The sequence below is a fragment of the Orcinus orca genome, chromosome 2 (genome assembly GCF_937001465.1).
Source record: "Orcinus orca chromosome 2, mOrcOrc1.1, whole genome shotgun sequence".
Classification (NCBI taxonomy): domain Eukaryota; kingdom Metazoa; phylum Chordata; class Mammalia; order Artiodactyla; family Delphinidae; genus Orcinus; species Orcinus orca.
In genome coordinates, this window is record NC_064560.1 from 170,437,935 (window position 1) to 170,457,771 (window position 19,837).

The 19,837-nt window shown below is 46.7% G+C and overlaps 1 protein-coding gene across 2 annotated transcripts in view; it reads right to left on the bottom strand.

Moving 5' to 3' along the window:
* The window catches only part of MAP3K9 (mitogen-activated protein kinase kinase kinase 9), a 78,336-nt gene extending 58,881 nt beyond the window's left edge, over positions 1-19,455 (bottom strand). For both annotated transcript variants that reach the window (XM_033422206.2, XM_004262187.3), the window contains exons 1-2: positions 18,530-19,455; positions 11,112-11,525 (exon numbers count right to left, since the gene is read on the bottom strand). In XM_033422206.2, coding sequence (XP_033278097.1) covers positions 11,112-11,525; positions 18,530-18,932 — 817 coding nt within the window. In that variant the 5' untranslated portion in view covers positions 18,933-19,455. The remainder of the gene's footprint in view (positions 1-11,111; positions 11,526-18,529) is intronic.
* Between the last annotated feature and the right edge of the window lie 382 nt (positions 19,456-19,837).

The window sequence follows — 19,837 nt, forward strand, 5'->3', positions numbered from 1 at the left end:
CACAACAGTGAGAGGCCCACGTACCGGAAAAAAAAAAAAAAAAAAAAAAAACACAGATAATCAACAAGGACCTACTGTATAGCACAGGGAACTATACTAAATATTTTGTAATAACCTATAAGCGAAAAGAATCTGCAAAAGAATATATATATATGTATATTCTATATACCTGTAACTAACCACGACACTGTAAATCAACTATACTTCAATAAAATTTTTTTTAAAAAGGAAAAATAATAAATTCTTCAAGCTCAAGGCTTAAGATATATATACTTTACTATATGTAAATGTTATGCTTTAATAAATTAAATAAATTTATTTAATAAATAAAAAATTAAAACACTAAGAAACAAACACCAAAAAAAAAAAAAGAATTCTATTGGGATTCTTGTTTTCACGAAAAAAAATTGTTAAAGGAGACCAAAAATCCCCTTAATTTCCTTTGCTTCTAAAAAATAAATTTAGGGTAGGAAGGAGACTGACTTTTCTTTATATTTCAGTTGTACTATTTTGACCATGTGTATGCAATGCATTTTGTATTGTAAAAATCTATAGTGCAGGGGAATTCCCTGGCAGTCCAGTGGTCAGGACTCTGCACTTTCACTGCCGAGGAACTAAGATCCCACAAGCCGCGCAGCGTGGCCAAAAAAAAAAAAAGCTTACTGGAAAAAAAAAATCTGTAGTGCAATTGGAGAAAATATGACTAAAATATTGAAAATGCAAGTGTAAGACAAATTATATTCAAAAGTACAAGATCACAAATGGTGGATCTAAATACTGAGGGAATAAATATAGCTGCTGGAATTACAATACTACTGATCGCTAGATATATGGACAACTTACTTTGTGCCAGGCACTGCTAAGAGCTGCACCTAGGTGATTTTATTTAATCCTTACTTCTACCCTGTAAAATGAGAGAGGTGGGATTATGATTATTCCCATTTTACTTTTACAGAAACTAAGCAAGTACATCCTTTTCTGAAGTTCCCAGCTAGCAACAGAGCCAGGACTCAAACCCAGTGTCACCCAGAGCTCACGTGGGTTCATCTCCAGCAGAAAATGGGGTTTACATCTCAAATGCGGGCTCTAAAGGAGGAGAGTTTTGGCATTGTTTGGAGCTCTGGGGGACACTGGGAGGCAAGGGGGTTCATGCATGGGAAAAGGCACAGGGCTGGAATCTGTGATGATCAAAACCGCAAACATTTCTTGAGAATCTTTTAAGGGCTGGGCAAACCCAGATTTGGAAATAAAGCTGCAATACAGAGAAGGAAAAGAGACAATCACACTCCATTCTCCTTCCAAAAAAAGACAATAATGCTCAAAATAAAATCTCTGAATATTCCAGAGTCTTAAAAGAGACTGTGCCACAAGAATGCTAAGTTGATTTGGGGAACCCAGGAGGGGGATATGAGAAAGGGCATTCTCTTTGACCCTGGCAGCAGACAAGGGAGCGACAGGAATATACTGCCTTCCTCCTGGGGCAAAAGCATTTTAATTATCAGCTGAGAGGCCAGCAGAGCCATAAAACTGGCCAGCTGTCCCATGCAATCAGGCCAAAGGCCATAACAAGACGAGGCAGCATTTCTCAGGGGGCCGAGCACTGCGAGTTAAGGCTAGGTCCAGAGAGAGCAAGAGGCACAGGCCTTTCCCACAAGAGGCCCACGCACAGTAGGAAGGAGCTGCAGGGGATCGATGCCTTTCTGTGGCTTCCACTGAAACAAATCTGCCCACCCATAAAACTACCCCTGGCTGACTCAGGAGAAGGCAGCTCAGGGCTGCCTAAAATCCCCATACTACTTTAAAAAGGGAAACCCAACTGTACCCTGTGTACGCCTAAAATAACAAGGGATAGAAAGAGGGGGAAAAGGGGTGGCCCCTTCACTGAATGTGGTTCCTGGGTGATACCTGCTAGACATCATTTCATGCCATCTTAAGACAGCACTGCTCTCTTCTGTCTTCTCCACATTTTACAGATGAGAATCCTGGTGCTCCAAGAGGTGTGCCCCGTGTCAGGGACTCAAGAAGTAGTTTAAATCCCAGTCTCTGACTCCCTAGCCGGTGTTCCTTCCATCAGACCACAGTGGCTCCCGATGCCAAGCTTAAGGGGGAAATGCTTCCTTCTCATATCAAAACCTCCAAGTTTCCCACAGAGAGCAAAAATCCCAAGGAAGTTAGAAGACAAGGGGACGCGTGATCTACAGCTTTAATGCCTCGTTTCTGTGTCTCACGGCCACGTCTAGTGCACTGCTCAGGCAACGTCTCCCGCTATCCTGTGGGGGAGTGGGCACAGAGGCACACGATTAAAACCGTCTGAAAAAGCCTTATGTTGATTCAGAGAACTGAGTGGGAAAGCAGCAGCAGGGCTCTGAGACACCAGGATGCCTCTCGCTTAGCTCCAAGGACAGAAGTGGCATTCGACTGACTGCGCCCTGCTTCCAGGATGAAGGCTGCCCTTGGTGTATTGCGAGTCCCCGTCATGATTCACGTGACCGGAGTATCTTGTCTCGGCAAGGCCATCTGTCACGCCCCGGGGAGCAAAGGGGGAAAGGAGCACCTGTGGGCTCCTGTCAGCTGCTTCCCTGCTGAACCGCCTGGCGAAGACTCCCCATCAGAAGCTTTGGCCCCTGCACTGAAGCCAGGAAGTGGGGAGCCTGGGTGCGCTGTAGCCTGACACACAGACTCAGACAGACCGTGTGGTCATCACGCACTCCCAAACACACACATTCACACTTCAGGTCACATCATGTCAGTCCTGGGAGGGAAGGACTTCAGGGACCATCTTGTCCAAACCTCTCATTTCATAGATGAGGAATCTGAGGCCCAGCGAGATCACCAGATGTGCCTGAGAGCGCCTAGCCGGTGCTCTGCCCCCATCCTCTTCTTACCCAGATGTCCAATTAAAAAGTTCTCCTGGGCATCCCTGGTGGCGCAGTGGTTGAGAGTCTGCCTGCCGATGCAGGGGACACGGGTTCGTGCCCCGCTCTGGGAAGATCCCACATGCTGCGGAGCGGCTGGGCCCGTGAGCCATGGCCGCTGAGCCTGCGCGTCCGGAGCCTGTGCTCCGCAACGGGAGAGGCCACAACAGTGAGATGCCCGCGTACCGCAAAAAAAAAAAAAAAAAGTTATCCTTTCTTCATAACCTTCTCTGAGTCTTAGATTAATAAAAACTGTAACCCTCTTCCCCCAAAATGAGCCTACACACATTTTGTACAGATCCTTGCTTAATAAGAGGAGTACGTGTGGTTCAACAGGAAGCCGATGGGGGGTCCTGACAGGGACTCCAAGGTAAAGGGATGGGTGATTTGGGGAAGAAGTTACATTTTTCTCTTGCCTCAACCAGACCGCTGTCACCACTCTGTGTCCCAGTTTCCCCATCCATAAGTGACCCTGAGCTACCTCATGGGAATGAGGGAAAGCACCAAGTCAGGAATGGAAAATTTTCCAAGAGCCGTGGACGGAAGGAGACACAGGCAGGCTCTTGTCTCCTTTGAGATCCCGAAGCACAAATCTTGACCCTGAGCGATGACAGTGCCAAAGGCCCCCTGCGAAAAGGGGAGATCGCTACTTAGCTGTTACCAGATTTGTTTGGGGAGGATTGTGGGGAAGGGAAGATATAATAATTTACCTGACTTTCAATCGTGGCTCAAATCAGAGGTAACGGGGAAGAGACTAAAGAATCATGTGGACATCAGAGCCCGTACACCTTGCAAAGCCCTTCTTGCCCTGAACCCAACCCCTCACTGTGGCTGTTTCTCCCAAGCTCAAGGCTCAATCACAGTCCAGAAATACCTACCAAGATCCTTCACACAACACAGTCCTCTGCTCCAAATCCAACCCAGGCTTTCTAGGTGTCTAAATGCTGCCCAGGGCCCCAAGCTTCTCCCTGCCCCTGAGTAAGCTGCAGACAAGTCCCCAGAGGAAGGAAAGGTAGGCAGCTTCCCCAAGCAAGCTGGGGGGAATGAGGGCAAATGTTCCATGAAGAGGGCAGTTACCCTCATGAATCCTTAGAAGGGGTCCCTCAGCCCCACAAACTTTGGGAAAGGGCTGAGGCAAGAGAATCCAGGGGGATTGTCCAGGGCACCATCGCCTCCTGGAGAGCCACGCTCGCACTGGGCATTTGTGTGCTGGTTTTAGGTCCTCCTCTGTGACCCCACAGGGAACTCCTCGAGGGCAGGGACTGTGTCTGGTTTTGCTTCCTGTTATAGTCCCAACACCAAGCGCTCAAAATGACGCACAAATGAGAACCATCTCGGCACAGGAGACAGCCACGGCCAAGCGAAAGGGGGAAAGCAAGGCTCCCAGGCAAAGTTAAAGAAGTGAGAGGTGCAATGAAGCCTGCAGGTCAGACCTCCTGGCCTCGCCAGCTTCTCCTGCTGAGTCACCTGACTGGTTATTTGCCTCACTTCAGCTTTATTCACTTATGTATTTATCTTGACGTGCAGAACGTGTCTCTGTACTCATGGAAAATGCTACCCATCAACTGAACACAATACTTTGGGACATGCCTGGTACCTGTTGGCCAACCTTAGGTATAGCCTCCTGTAACCAAAGGAGAAGTCTAATTCATTGAGTGAGTGCTTGTACACTTTTGCCAGGAAAAACTCTCAAAACATGTCTGACATCCTCCAACTCTCCGTGCAAGGGAACTTGTAGCAAAGAACCACAAAGAGCAGAAATGGGGAGAGAGACTTGGCAGTGCCTGAGCCAGGTACTGCTGGACGTATCTCACTTGGGGATGTGTTCATGAGGCACCTCTCGAAAAGAACTGGGAACTGGGTGCTCTGCCTGATACTCTGCTGCCTGCTAGATCTACCCTGGGAACGTCGTATAGTTTATCTCATTCTCCTATAGGAAAATAACAGCTACTCCTCATTCTTGTCTAAGTCCTTTCTGCCACATGGCTCCTTGCCGGGATGCCTGTGCCTTAGCGGCTGCATCCCTCAGGCAAGAAGGGGTTCCACCTCAGTGTACAGGAGAGAGGACGCTAGGGCGTGGATTCAGTGGGTCACAGAGCTCCACAAGCCTCACAGCAGGCAAACCCTCAGCCTGGAGAAATTCTGCACAGGAAACGCAGTCAGGGGCTGTGGCCAGTATCCGGTCAGGGGGCACTCCAGGGCTTAGAACGGGATAGCCAGCCTGACGCCAAGGGCGAGATGGACGCTCTGTCCTCCTCACACTTTAAGAAAGCGGGTCTTCCGCTTCCTTACCTTGGGAACTTTGAGAGAAGGCTGGAGAAAGGCACAAAGCACATGCTGGGTGGCAGGGGGGTGCTCCCAGGCATCCAGTTGCCAGAGGACCAGCCAACTGAACAATTCAACAAAACTGGAACAGATGTGGCGAGGAGAACCGCAGGGAATTCACAGCTGGGAACAACAGGAGAGCTGAGGCTGGAGGCGACAGACAGGCAGTGGACCCAGGTGACGGGGGGAGTGGCCTGTTCCTGCAGCACCTGGCAGCCTGCACCTGGCCACAGGGGAGACATCGGCCAGTGACAGTTATTCGGGCCTGGCATCCGGGAAGGGTGTGGGGAAAGAAGAGGGCAGGGGCGTTAGAGGTTGGAAACGAATGCCCTGTAAAAAATGCCACACTTGGCGCCTGAAACAGGTTGACATGAGGAAGGATCAAGGGCCTGGAGATTATGAGGAGGAAGAGCAACTTCCACGCGAGTGAGGCACGAGGGATGTCCTCCAACAACAAGGGGAAGCTTTACCCTCTGAGATCCTGCAAGTAGACTAATTCAAGTGATACTTTCTTCACTCGTTCATTCATTCATTCATGTGCCTGGAAGCTAAAGATAGAAAATCCATTTGGAGATGTAGCAGATGCTCCTGACAGCACAGCCAACAACGAGAGGAGGCCAGGGGATGCGACAGGGCAGCGGGCTGCAGGCCAGCATGGTGTTTCGATCTGTCCTTCAATGGCCTGTGCTGGGTAGAGCCTGCACTCACTTCACCATCATGCCCACCACGCCCTACAGCGTTACACCGGTGCTTCCCAGACTATGGGCCCTGAATGCAAGGCATCTGAGCTTGCAGCCACTGGACTAGCGGCTCTGGTCCCTTGTCCCCCTAGCATTCTTCTGCATACTATCAGGTCATCTAGATTTAGCACCAAATGACTACTTAGCATTGACTCCAGTGACAGGCCAGTGGGAAGGAGAAGTGGCCAGGTTTGAGTTGAGCACAGGAAAGTGAGTAGGGTTTGGATAGGCAGAGAGACGAGGCGAGGGTACTCCTGAAAGCAAGGTTATTCCCATAGCAACAGTAAGTGTGATGAGGGCCCAGTGGTTGGGAAGTAGCACACAGTGTATTCCAGGGGAAGGAGGAAACCGGCTTGGCTTAAGGGGGAAATGCCTTCAGAGGAAGAAGAGGGCGATAAGGCAGCAAAGACCCAGGAGAAGTTTACGTTGACATTTGAAAAGAGGAAGGCAGGGATGGCTAGTCCCAAACCAAACACGGTTCACCGCTCACCTCTGCTCTTCCGGCTATGAAATTAAGAATGAGTTCATCACACGTCAATGAAATGTGGATGCTCCCTGTGCGCAGAGGAATATTATTCCTAATTATATAAAACTAAAGCACTACAGGGTCACACAAAATAAACAGGGGGGCAGTGAAACACCCTGGCTGCCCCACTGCAGAGTGCCGGCAGCAGTGCAGCCATGAGGAGTCAGACCTGGGCCCAACATCTGGTCTTAGGACTGGCAGTGACAGCCTAGAGAACTGGCTGCCCACTCGGACCCTCCACTTCCTCATTTGTAAAATAAAGACATTCACAGTCTTTACCCTGCAGGGCTGCTGTGAGAATTAGATGAGAAGCCACATAAAATGCCTAAGACAGTGCCTGACCTAAAGAGAGCACTCAATAAGCATTAGTTGCTTCTTGTGGTTATTATTATACAGGGGTTTGGTGGTTGTTATTATTATTACTATTATTATTATTTAGGGCTTTGGTTATGATGATGATTAGACAGGGGTTTGGTTTAGTTAATATACTGTATCTAAATAGTGGAATAATGTAAAACCTATAAATATCTTGTGGTAGAAGACCATTTATTTAATAAGAAAGTGGTCACAGTACACCAAGCAGTCGGGGGCAGTGGGGAGGGGAGAAAGCACACTACAAGCAATGGACTTCTTAGGGTCTCCTGGGTAAGATTTAGGGGTGAAAACAAATATGCATAAATGCCAAAAAAATGGAAAAACATACATTGTGTTTAGCTCTATGTTCTTCTGTGCTTTCTAAGGGGAGGAAAGAAGTTATTTAATAATAAAATAAAAGTAATAACACTACCTTCACTTGGAGTAAGGCTTTTCATTTTCCAAAGCTTTTTCACGTGTCTCAATTTTATACTAATTTAATTTTTTTTTTTTTTTTTTTTTTTTTTTTTGCGGTACGCGGGCCTCTCACCACTGTGGCCTCTCCCGTCGCGGAGCACAGGCTCCGGACGCGCAGGCTCAGCGGCCATGGCTCACAGGCGCAGCCGCTCCGCGGCATGTGGGATCTTCCCGGACCGGGGCACGAACCCGCGTCCCCTGCATTGGCAGGCGGACTCTCAACCACTGCGCCACCAGGGAAGCCCCTAATTTTATTTTTAATGGCCCCTATTAAACTGCTATTCTGCCAAATGTCCTTAAACCAAAATCCTGAAATCCACTTATCTACCCCCAAAAGGACAATCTTTCCACTAAAAGACCATCTTTCACTTACACCTTTGCTAACAATCAAGTAGCTGGTTTTCCCCAACGTGAGGAGCAGAGACACATAAATCCACTTTTATAGCCAGGGCTTTAGTGAGTAGTTTCATGAAGAGATGTTTAAGTTAACGATGCACTGTAATAAAGTAGTAGAAACCATCAGTTAAATCAGGGGTCTGAGCCACACGTCCCAGGGCCTGGCTAACCCTGCTCGTTTGGCTCTAAGATGCTCCACATCTAGGATGACACATCCTCCCAATGCATGTCCCCAGATTCCATGGTAAGACTGCCAGCTGCTTCCCCACCAGCCATGTTCTCTCTCTTCCTTGGTAACAGACCCTGATTATTAGCTAGGCTCCACGCCACCCAGAATAAAATCCTCCATCTCCCAGCAGCCCCTGCGCTAGCCATGGCTGTGGGACTCCATTCTGGCCACTGAATACATGCAGATGCGTTGTGCTGGACTTCTGGGAAGTTAATGGGAGTCGACTCAGCCACCGGAGCAGCTTCTTCTGTGCTTCTGCTTTTCCTGTTCCTTCAGGCTTGTGACTTGGACCAAATAACTGGCATTTCACCAGCCATCTTGGACCATATGACAGCCCCAATATGCAAACCATGGGATGATGGAGAGAAAAACAGGAGCCTGGGTCCCTGATGACATGTGGAGATGCTCTAAAACCCCATCCCGGCCTTCTTTTCAAAGACAACTTACTACAGATGATATATGAACGTAGGCTATTATATGCTATACACATCTGGCAGACAGCACATGACTTTAAGTGGGTCATCAGGATAATGAAGCATTTTAATGAATCACTTTTTTACTGAACCTTTTGTAACAGCTAGATGTTTATCACCAACTACTTTCTTTTTCCACAAAGACAGCCCCCCTATATACTTTACTCTTTTCTCTAGTGGTTCAAAGTCAACTAACACATATAATTCACAGAATTCTGCCCTCACATGACTGTGATCAAAATCCAACTCTCTGGAGCCCCTAATAAAAACCAAGAGAACCTGGCCAGTATCCCCAGGTCTGCAAAGCACAAAGAAGTTATGACACTCAGACTGGAGGCAAACAAGCAGCATAACATTTCTAAAATGATTTTCAAGTCATGCATACACAGCAATGGAGCAAGAGCAATGGTGTCATCAGGGCTCACGTTGGATAAATTCAATCCCAGGCAAACACCCGCCCACAGGCAAATGTCAAGGAGCCACCCCAACTCACATGTGAGATTTATAGCAGGCATTAACATCAGCACCACCCATGCAGCTCAGGGCGCTATGGACATTTCAGGGCCTCAACTGTCTTGACGAGGTCCTTTAAAAGACTGCCCTATGTGTAAGTCCAACTCCTACCACCATACACTGTACCTGAAGGTCCCCCTCAGCAATCCTAAAACCCACGTAAGGACAAAGAAGGACCAGGGCTTTGTCTCCAGGGTGACAGAACGACATTCAGGTCCCTTGTTGTCTCCTGCAAACAGCATAACCTCGGCAAGTTAGCTTTTCCTTCACAAGAGCCTAGACTCCTAAACGCAAGTCACAAAAGGTAAAACCTTGTACTTACATCTTGAAATTACACCCAGATTTAAAACTTCGCAGAGGAAATTATTAACTTTTACTATCATCCTAGCCCAAGTTTTTAAATGGGCTCAATTACATAAGGTTAGTGCACTTAGCCTTATCTCCCAGATAAGGATGTAAGAAAACATTTTAAAATTCAGCTTCTATATCACATTTTCTACCAACACATCCGCTTGTGCTTACCCCATCATCCAATGCAATCTCTAGGTAGAAATTATTTTGAGAAGCGGGTCACCAAAAATTTTAACTTATTTAATACATTTATAGAACAGAATTTTGCAGGAGGGACGAGAATAATCATACAGTAAAGAGATAGAATATGGCAGAAGGAAAAGAGAGACCAGATTTTATTTTATGCAACTTAAATCCTTCACATGCATTACGTCTAAAATACATATCTAATACTCCATACTCTCACAAGGATGAATCTTGCTTTTATTAAGGGGGAAGATGGTGCAGGCAGAAGAGGTAAGGGTAATCAATGCTATTTTAAAGTAAACCAGAAAGTATACTTGTGTATACATAGGCCATATATGCTTTTTATTTTTATTTTATTTTATTTTATCTTCTGGCCACACCACAAGGCATGTGGTACCTTAGTTCCCTGACCAGGGCTCGAACCCGTGCCCCCTGCAGTGGAAGGAAGCATGGAGTCCTAACAACTAGACCGCCAGGGAAGTCTCCACATATGCTTTTTAAATGTCTGGAAAAATTTGCCAAATGTAACCACTGGGAGGAAAACATGACGGGTGATCTTTCTCTTCTTTTTGTTTATCTACACTTTCTAATTTTTGTACAACAAAAACACTTACTACCTATGTAATTTAAAACGTATTTTTTAAAGTTAACAGAGTCACGATAGCATCAACAGAAAAATAAGCCACATCTGGAACAGCTCGGGACAGAACAAAGCCTGAAGGATTTCTGGGCTCAAAGCTGAAGGATACAGACAGTGAAGTTCCTGGGGCCCCAAAGTCCTAACGCCCTCCTCTCTGGACAGGATGCTCAATGCGATTTTAAGCATATGCCATTTAGCAAACCGTATCCTCTCTACCATGCAGTTTAGGCAAGGGAAAGTCGAAATTACCACACAAAAGCAGCATCCTCCCAGCGCCTGCTGATTCAGCCAAGGAAAGAGACTGAAGTTTCTACCAACTCGCCATTTAATTATGTGTAACACTTGCTTTACAATGCAATTTATGGGTCCTAGATGTTTAATAAAGTTACCTCTCAGTTCCCTGCTATTAAACACTGGGCAGTTATGACAATTAATTAATACCACCCCAAGGCTACCAGGAGGGCTGTAGTTCTACCAGCCAGGTCGCACTCTCCAAGTTGAAATGGCCACCTGAATGGGCCTCCCAGCTTGAACAACATGCCCCTTCTGGCTTATACCCCTTCTCTGGTGGGGACCTCAGGTTGGGGAGTTAGGTAGAAATGCAAACAGGTGGTATTGGTTTGCTTTACCTGTTGCTCCACTGAAGAGGAAAACCCCTTTTGTGATCACAGGCACCCCTTCCTCAAGTGGAAAAATAAATCGATATGTTTTGTTTGCACAGTACATCAGAATTACATACTGCCAACCACGCCTGCTCATGAAAGCTCAGAATTATCCCAACCCCCTCCGGTGCCTCATTCTTCTCCTCCTAAACCAATTTTTCCTGGCATTCATCCCACCCCCTACATCTCAAGTCAAGGAGGGACTGGTTTTAAGCAAAGCGTTTCACTGCCCCCTAAGATTCCTGAGGAATCCACTCCAACCGAAGCCATGGACTGAGTCTGAAAGCGCTTGTAAGCCCTCCAGCCTCATCTCTCCGTACTCACTGTTGCTGGATTTAAGGTCGCGGTGGATGATGGGGACAATTGCCTCATCATGTAAGTAGTTCATCCCTCTGGCAATCTGCACGGCCCAGTTCACCAGGATGTCTGGGGGAATCCTTTTCCCAGATAACACTCTATTCAAAGGCCCTCCACGAGCAAACTCCATGACCAAGCAGAGGTTGGGCTCCTTCAGACACACTCCCCTAAGGGCAATGATGTTGGGATGCTTCAGCATGGCGAAGAGCTTGGCCTCCTGGCGAACATTCTCTATGGTCTGGCTGATGTCCTCGTCCGGGTCGTGGCGAGCTGCTTTCACGGCGACCTCATCCCCTATCCAGAAAGCACGGTAGACCTTCCCAAAGCCCCCGATGCCAATAATCTCTTCCAGGGTTAGCTCCGCAAAATCAATCTCTAACACTGAGAAAGAAAAGAAAAAAAGAAGCAAGTCAAAAAAATGTGAAAAACACCATTTTATCACCCATTTACCTGGGTGGGTAAACACAGCAAGTTGTCTGCGCACTTAGATTTTCTGTCTTCTCACTATAAACTCCCCAAAGACAGGAAATGTGATTCACTTTTTTTCTGTTACGTTATCCTTAGTGACTAGCACAGAGCAGGCATTCAATGCGTATTCATGAAATAAGTTCCACTTGGGAATTCACGCAGAATCTTGTACCGAGGGCAACCATTCTAACTAAAAGGAAAATTGGGGGAGATCATTTTCATGAGACTTATTCACATTTCACTGTGTACATACTGGGTAGTGAGAAGCATAAAATCTAGTGCCACGGCAGACACACAACAACCAGACCACTTTGGTAGCGGTATGATCCAAAGATGAGGAAAATCACTAATTCCCACCGCAGGACAGGGATTAAGGGCGAGTGCGGAGGGATTCTCAAGGAAGGAAACATTTGAAATGGGCCCTAGAGAACGAGTGGGAGGGATCTCATCAGGCAATGACGATCAGGGTGGAGAAGGACAATCCAGGTAGAGGGAAGGTCATGAGCAAGAACCGTGGGGCATGGAGAACATTCACAACAGCCAAGACATGGAAACAACCTAAATGTCCATCGACAGATGAATGCAGAAAGAAGATGTGATACATATACACACTACTGTATATAAAATAGATAACTAATTAGGACCTACTGTATAGCACAGGGAACTCTTCTCAATACTCTGTAATGACCTACATGGGAAAAGAATCTAAAAAAGAGTGGATATATGCATACGTGTAACCGATTCACTCTGCTGTACAGCAGAAACAACACAACATTGTAACTCAACCATACTCCAAAAAAATTAAAAAAAAGAACAAATAGCATTTAGTTAAAAAAAAAAAAAGATGTGATATATATATACAATGGAATACTACTCAGCCATAAAAAATGAAATAATGCCATTTACAGCAACATGGATGGACCTAGAGATTATCACCGTATGTGAAGTAAGTCAGACAGAGAAAGACAAATACCATATGATGTCACTTATATGTGGAATCTAAAATACGACAGAAATGAACTTATCTATGAAACAAAAACACAGATACAGAGAACAGACTTGTGGTTGCCAAGCAGAGGGTGGGGGAGGGAAGGATTGGGAGTTTGGGATTAGCAGATGCAAACTAGTATATATAGAATGGATAAACAACAAGGTCCTACTGTATAGCAAAGGGAACTATATTCAATATCCTGTGATAAACCATAATGGAAAAGAATATGAAATAGAATATATACGTATATCTGAGTCACTGTGTTGTACAGCAGACATTAAACACAACATTGTAAATCAACTATACTTCAATAAAAAGAAAAAAGAAAAAAAGAACATAGGCCATGAGAGTATATGGCCTATCAGGAACTTCAGGGAGTCCAGGGCAGCTGGATTATAAGCATTAGGGTAGACGAGGCTCAAAGCCTTGCTGGGGTCAGCCAGGTCATGAAATGTTGTTAAAGCCATTCGGAGGGGCTTCAACTTCACACTGTAAACGGTAGGAGTCATGTATCTTTAAGAAGGAGAGTGTTGTCAGTCTTGTGACTTAGAAAGGAAACCAACTCTGGCAGCCATGTGGAATATAACAGCAAAGGGAGGCCACTGCAGTAACCCAGGAGCACAAGCACAAGGGTCTGAACCTCAGCAGCCATGATGACAGGAGGAAAAAGTAAGGCGGAAATTGGGAGATCTTCAAAACTTGGTTCTACCAAGACCTGGTGACTAAGATGCTTGAGGAAGGAGTCTCCTAGGCAACATCTTACCCCAGCAGTAACCTGGGCCACAGGTCCACCCCTGAGATTTCCAGTATCACACCCAACCACTCATTCCCTGTCCCAAATCCAGAGTTTGAATCTACGGTACTACGATTCTATCTTTAGCTCTGCTTAGAAAGGCTTCCATGGGTAGTTAATAATAACCACCAGTGATTATAAATCTTGGGCTAGATATGGTGCTGCTATACGAGCCAAGTGCTATTTCATGTTTCTCTCATCAAAACCCTATTCTCTGTCTTCTAAGTCTCTTTCTTTGTCTTTACCTAGCTGACTCATAGGCATCCCTCAGGTCTCAGCTTAACCATCAATCTAATAGGGGAACTTTTCCTAACCCCCCGACTAAATGAGGTCAGGCCCGAGTCAAGCACTTCCATAGCAGTCTCTATTTGGCAAGACTCAACAAGGTTGTAATTACTTGTTCATCGCCTATCGTCCTGCTAGACTGTGAGATGCACAAGGGTGGATCCTGTCTGCCTTACTCACCACTGTCCTTATCGTGCCAAATATTCAGCTGGTGACCAAAAGACAGGGAAGTAAAATGAGGGAAAAAATCTATCTCAGTATGAAATAAACCAAACTCAGATCTGAGGGGAAGAAACTGAATTGGACCTCCTGAAACAAATACAGAGAATAGTCACACTTTGCTAAAAAAAATAAGAACACAAAGATATATTTCTGAACTCTTGGCAAGACCAAAAGAGGAACTGCCCACCGCTGACTGTTCTCTTCCATTCTCAGCCAGCTCCATGAAGCCTTCATTCTCCATTCAGATGCTGGCGGGGCTCAAAACTCTGTTTTTGCTTAGCTATAGCACTTCTATCCTATCTAGGGCTAATCATTTGTATTTTGTAATGCACCCAGCAGTCTGCACAAAGGAAACTCTTAGGAAAACTTAGTTGGACTGCCTTTAGGTATACAAAAGATTATCACCTCATCTAGCACTCTTTTTGAAGAATAAATGGTGTGGCAGGTCCTGCAGACTAGCAGTCAGCATCCATTCTACAATCCTCCAGCACACCTTTCAGTACTACAGAGGTCAGAAAGCTAAAACACTACATTTTCCAGACTCCTTGACAGAGTGCTGGTTAGCCAATGAGATGCACAAGATTCAGAAGGCAGAAGTGAGACGGAGACCATCTCCTTGCTGCTTCTTCTGGCAAGCATGGCTGTGGAGAAGTGGGGTTTTTCCTGCAATAGCATGTCAATGTCCAATTAGCTCTGTGGATGTGGAAAGGAATGTTGCAAGGCCAAGCAGTCACCTAATCGGACAGCAACTACGACAGGGTGTTTGAGAAGTCAGCAGCTTCAATGGCAACTCCTGATTCTGTACCATCTCAGTTAGAGAAGCAGCAGCTTGCCTGGTGGGCCAGGTCTGCAATGTTCTGGGAGTTGGTCCTCTAGGTCCAGCCGACAGCCCCGTCTCCCCAGCCTTCCAAAAAAATCTATAAGCAACTAACTTCTTGTGCTAAATCATTTTCTGCTTAAAATAGCTTGAGTGTTTCTGGGTCCTAAAATGAATCCTGACTGATTACTAATTCTTGCCTTATCTCATCTATATGAATGAGAAAAATATGCCAATGTCAAAGAGAGATTAGAAATCCTCTTGGAGAAAACTGTAAGTTATCCTAGGAGTCCCCATGGTCATAGACGGAAGAAACACTTGTTTTTTCTGCCAGATTTTTCACTGATGAAAAGTTATGTGCCTTTTTAACAAATGTGCATTTACATACCTTATTTCCTCAACTGAATATCTGAATTCTCCTTAAGGGAATTAACTGTTGTATTTTCTCTTGTACCCACCCTCTTCTTTCCTCTGGTCTGAAGCATAGCTGTGAACACACAGGACGTGTTAGATATTTATTTAAACATATCAGGATTTAAAAGATGTGATTCTGAACCAGGGTGCTGAAAGGACAGCTCCTCCAATGGTATTTCACAGAAGGTAGAAAACCTCTGTGGGGAAGGCAAAGAAGCAATGATCTCTCTCTGGGTAGAACATAAACTCTCAGGTTCTTGCTATTTCGTCGAGGAAATATTATGACCAGCCTTCAGAAAAAGTACAGAACAGAGCTTACAAGAAGAAAGACAAAACAGTGGGGGATGTGAGGAGGGTCCTTTCTTTTCCCTTCCCTGCTAAGAAGTCCCTTTGGATAGAAACTAGACCTTCACTGCAGCTGCGAGGATGTGGGACTCTCCTCCCTTTCCCTGCCCCAGTCAAGACCTGGTTGTAAGTAAGAATCAGGTCAACTCTCACACAGCACATTTTTCAGTTTCTGTGGAAGAATATTTCCAGGAATATCAGGAACAAAACCTTATCTCTTTCAGTCTTGGAGTCAAGATGTTATTCCCTCTCAATTATATCCCTGGAAACTAAATATACAGGCACATTCTGGTGAGTTTGCGGCAAGTGAATGGTACATACCTCACTCATTTAAAAATCTTAAGTACGTCTGAAAATACATCCTTATATTGCTAGTGAAGGCAAGAAAAAGAAATGTAAATTAGTAATATCCTTAATTTATGCCCTGCTTGAAAACTGACACAACTCTCCTGTAAGAGAAGCTTTTTTGTAATACCTAGGGTTATATATCTCTGAAGATGATACATTTGGAACTTTACATTTTCCATCTGTCACTAAAATAAAGAAGATGAGCAAGCTCCTGGGTTATTTATATTTGTCAGCTCCGTGGAGAGCTAAACTCTAATACCTACATTGGAGAGGATAAAAGTGCTCTATAAACGTTAGATGATTTATAATATCACTCTTATACGCTTTCTTTGTCACAAGATTTAGTAATTTAGTAATTTAGTAATTTCCCTCTTCCGTTTTGATTAAAGTTTGAAACAGAAGTTTCACTTTGAAAAGCAGTATTTGAAAGTAAAACTGAACATTATTACTTCACTTTGTGTCTTCTATTCACAATCTAATATCAAAATTCATGTCCCAGAGAGGAAGTTGAAAAAAGTAACTGGGGAAAACTTGTCAGAGGCTCAATTTCATTCTAAGTCTCTGGAGACCAGGTCAACAATCACCTTTATTTTCTGAGTGACACTAAATGAACCAGTGGACACAGCATACAGACCAGAGGCCCTTTATCAGATCACCAAGATTTGCTCAAGATTTCCTTGAGCAAAGCACTGCACTGAAATTATATATTTACATCACCAATTTCCCTCACGTGTGACTTCTAAGTACCTCCTCATCTTCTCATTTCTTTATCCCCTGGTATTTAACACAGTATCTCTCTTTCACTAGGCACTCTAATTGGTTTTTGACTAGAATTAAATTTTCTGCATTATCAAAAATTAATTCCAGTCAAGATCAGAATTTAGTGTGGCTAAATAAAATAACTTACCAAGACCTTCAAATGCTGTTGTTCAAGTCAATTCTTTCAATAAGTACAAGGTACTTCCTACTTTCTCATCATCTGAGTTTTAGATATCAGAATCTACTCTCTCCAAGGTAACTTTTGTTACAGTCTGGGTGAAGTCCTGGGCACCCAATGGAGAAGAAGCTTCTAAAGTGGCACAGGGTAGACCTGCCTGGCTTTCTGTGCATGGGTTCTTCCCACCTAAGTCACATTCGCTCCTGACTGCTCTCACAGCAGCGAGCACAAGATATTAAAGAAACTCAGCTCCCGTTCATGAACCTCACAGAGCTCTTCTACTCTGATATTAGCTGTCTCTGAAAAAAAAAAAAAAAAATCACCAAACCTCACCCACAAAGACCCTCAAAATCTGACACGTTTAAAACTACACTGTTTTTTAACATGCCAGGCCAACATCTCTTCCGGTATGTGACCAAGTTCATCTTCAACACTATTTGAGACATTATCTGCTAGGACCCTTAGCCTTGATCTTTCCAGCACTAAGGCAAAAAGGTGTAACACCTAGAAACAACTTAAAGTAATTTGTCACCTGCAGGTATTATAAAGATTAACTGTAGAAGGAGGAAGTTTTAAACTGAATAAGAGGGAGAGAGAAACAAAGGAAATTAAACATTTGAACATCAATTTGACAGTCAAAACACCCATAAAAAAAGGACAGTAGAAAAATAAGAGGTTATGATTTTGATATTAATAAATGGTATTTAATAAACATCTTAAGATATAATTGTTCAGGTGAAAATAAGTTACAGGACCAGAAAAATAACTGTTACAAATAAAATTTTAAAATTAAATGTTTAAAGTTGGCCCTTGGTAATGACTTTTTTAAATGAGCTAAGAGACAAAGTATACAAAATATGGAATAAATAATGATATAAGTGAATTAACAATACTTTTTTAACAGGAAAGAAATTACGGAAACCCTCAAATACAAAATAGTGTAAACTGCACCGGAAGATACTTACATCTTTCTTCTAAAACCACCTAGCATCACTGATTAAAGGATTCTAATGGCAATTTAACTCCTTTGAAAAACAAAGAAAATTTCATTTCAGGGTGTGGAAAAGGGGAGCTCCTGGGAAACTGGTGAAAACAGGACCCTAGAAGAAAGGCCCTGGGAGGGACCCCTGGGCATGGTCCCCCTGAGATTTGGCAAATACCAAATATAGGCGAGGATCTAGGGACCACTTTTTAAATACAAGATTAGGATCCAAGAAATCAACACCGTATTTCAAAGATACTTCAGCCTTGAGTTCACATAGGCTTCCGGGACTTGTGAGCCAGCCCAGCCCTGCGGGAGACACCCCCGTCTCCTTTAAAGCAAATGCCTTTCAGGGGCGGGGACAGGCGGTAGAAGAGGTCGGGAAGGTCCCTGATTTGGGAACTAATGTTATGACAGAAACCACCAGCTTGCCTAAAATCCTTCCAGACTGGGGGGGTGGGGAGGTTGGAGACAGGAAGATTCTCCTGCTGGGGCTTCAAGATGTGGGATCAGGAGCTGCTGCTGAGGCGGTCGCGTGAAGGTGAAGAAGCCCAAGCGCCCGAGGTTCCAGGCGAGGCCTGCGGCATGTCTATCTTACTGATTGCACCCGCCAAAGCCCCTGCAGCCCGAGCCCGCGCACACACACACACCCCCAGGTCAATCATTGCCCACCCAAGCTTAACCCTCGAGGAGGGCTCCCCTCCCCCTGCGACCACCCCAAGGCATCCATCATACCCCCCACCCCGCTCCCCGCCGGGCTCCCGGGCCCCGCCTTCGCCTTACACTGAATGGGCGGGTAGCAACTGGGGTCTTCGCCTCCGGGCTGGCAGCGACTGGAGAAGGCGCTGCGCGGGGTCACGTAGTTGCTGGGGAAGATGCCCACCCGCTGGTTCAGCTGCCCGGTCCACCAGCCCTCGTCGCCGGACACCTGCGAGTCCTTGGACAGCACCTCTACCACGTCGCCCAGCCGCAGGGTCAGCTCGTCCTCGCCCGCCGCCTCGTACTCGAACACGGCCGTCCAGTAGGGCAGCGGCGCGTCGGAGCCCAGCTCCCTGGGGACTGCCGCCGCCGCCTCCTCCTCCTCTTCCTCCTCCTCCTCGGCCCCGGCCCCCGCTCCATCCTCCCCCGGCGGGGCTGCAGCGGCGGCGCTCGCCAGGCAGCCGAGAAGCGCTCTGGAGGGCTCCATGGAGCGGCCGATCCATAGGGTGCGGGGCTGCTGCCGCCCGCAGGAGCCGCCGCCGCCTATTGTTCATGCGGCTCCGCAGAGCTGGGGGGACCCCCCTCCCCCGACGGCGGCCGCAGGTAGGGGCCGGGCTGGCGGGGCGGGGAGAGTCGGCTCGCTAGGGCTGGGGCTGGGGCTGGCTCAGCGCGGCTACAAGTGCGCGGAGCGCGTAGTGCTCACCGCAGCATGGGGGCGCGGCGGGCCGGAGCCCCCGCCTTCGCGCTCGCCCCCTGGGGCGGCCTGGCCACCTCCGCCGCGGGTACCTGCTCGCGCAGCTGGTGCCCGGTGCCGCCAGCCGGCCGCCGCTCACCGCTCGGCGCCGCGCCCCGCCCCCTGCGCCGTCCGCACGCCCGGGACCACCTGACGCGGACCTGGCTCCGCCCCAGCCCTGCGGACCCTAGGAGGCGGGGCTTCACGGCGCCGGGGCCCGCCCCCGCACCATCCTGCCTTCCCATTGGCCGCCGCTGACCGGTCCGCAGGTTCCTCCAGCCGCGGTTGGGGCTGCCCCGCCAGCCGCCCGCCCCGCCCCTCTCCACCCCCTGCGCCTACGTCGCCCTCCCCCCCTCCTCCCGCCCCAACGTGCGGGCTCTCTCATTCTCAAACCTCAGGTTGACCCATTTCTCTCTCCCATTGGACCCCCGCATCTCCAACCATTGGTCCGAGGTACCTGTCCGTTTCCTGGGAGAGTTCAACACCGCCCGTCAGGAAGAGGCTGCGGCCTCATTGGGCGCCTGAGGAAGGATGGGTGGATACTCAAAGGTAAAGCCGAGCCCTCATTCAGACCAAAAAGGGTGAAGGAGACCGTTCCCTTTGTTTGCCGCTAAGAGGTAGGGATTCCACTGGGCAGCATCTGTGTTCTTCATCGTAAA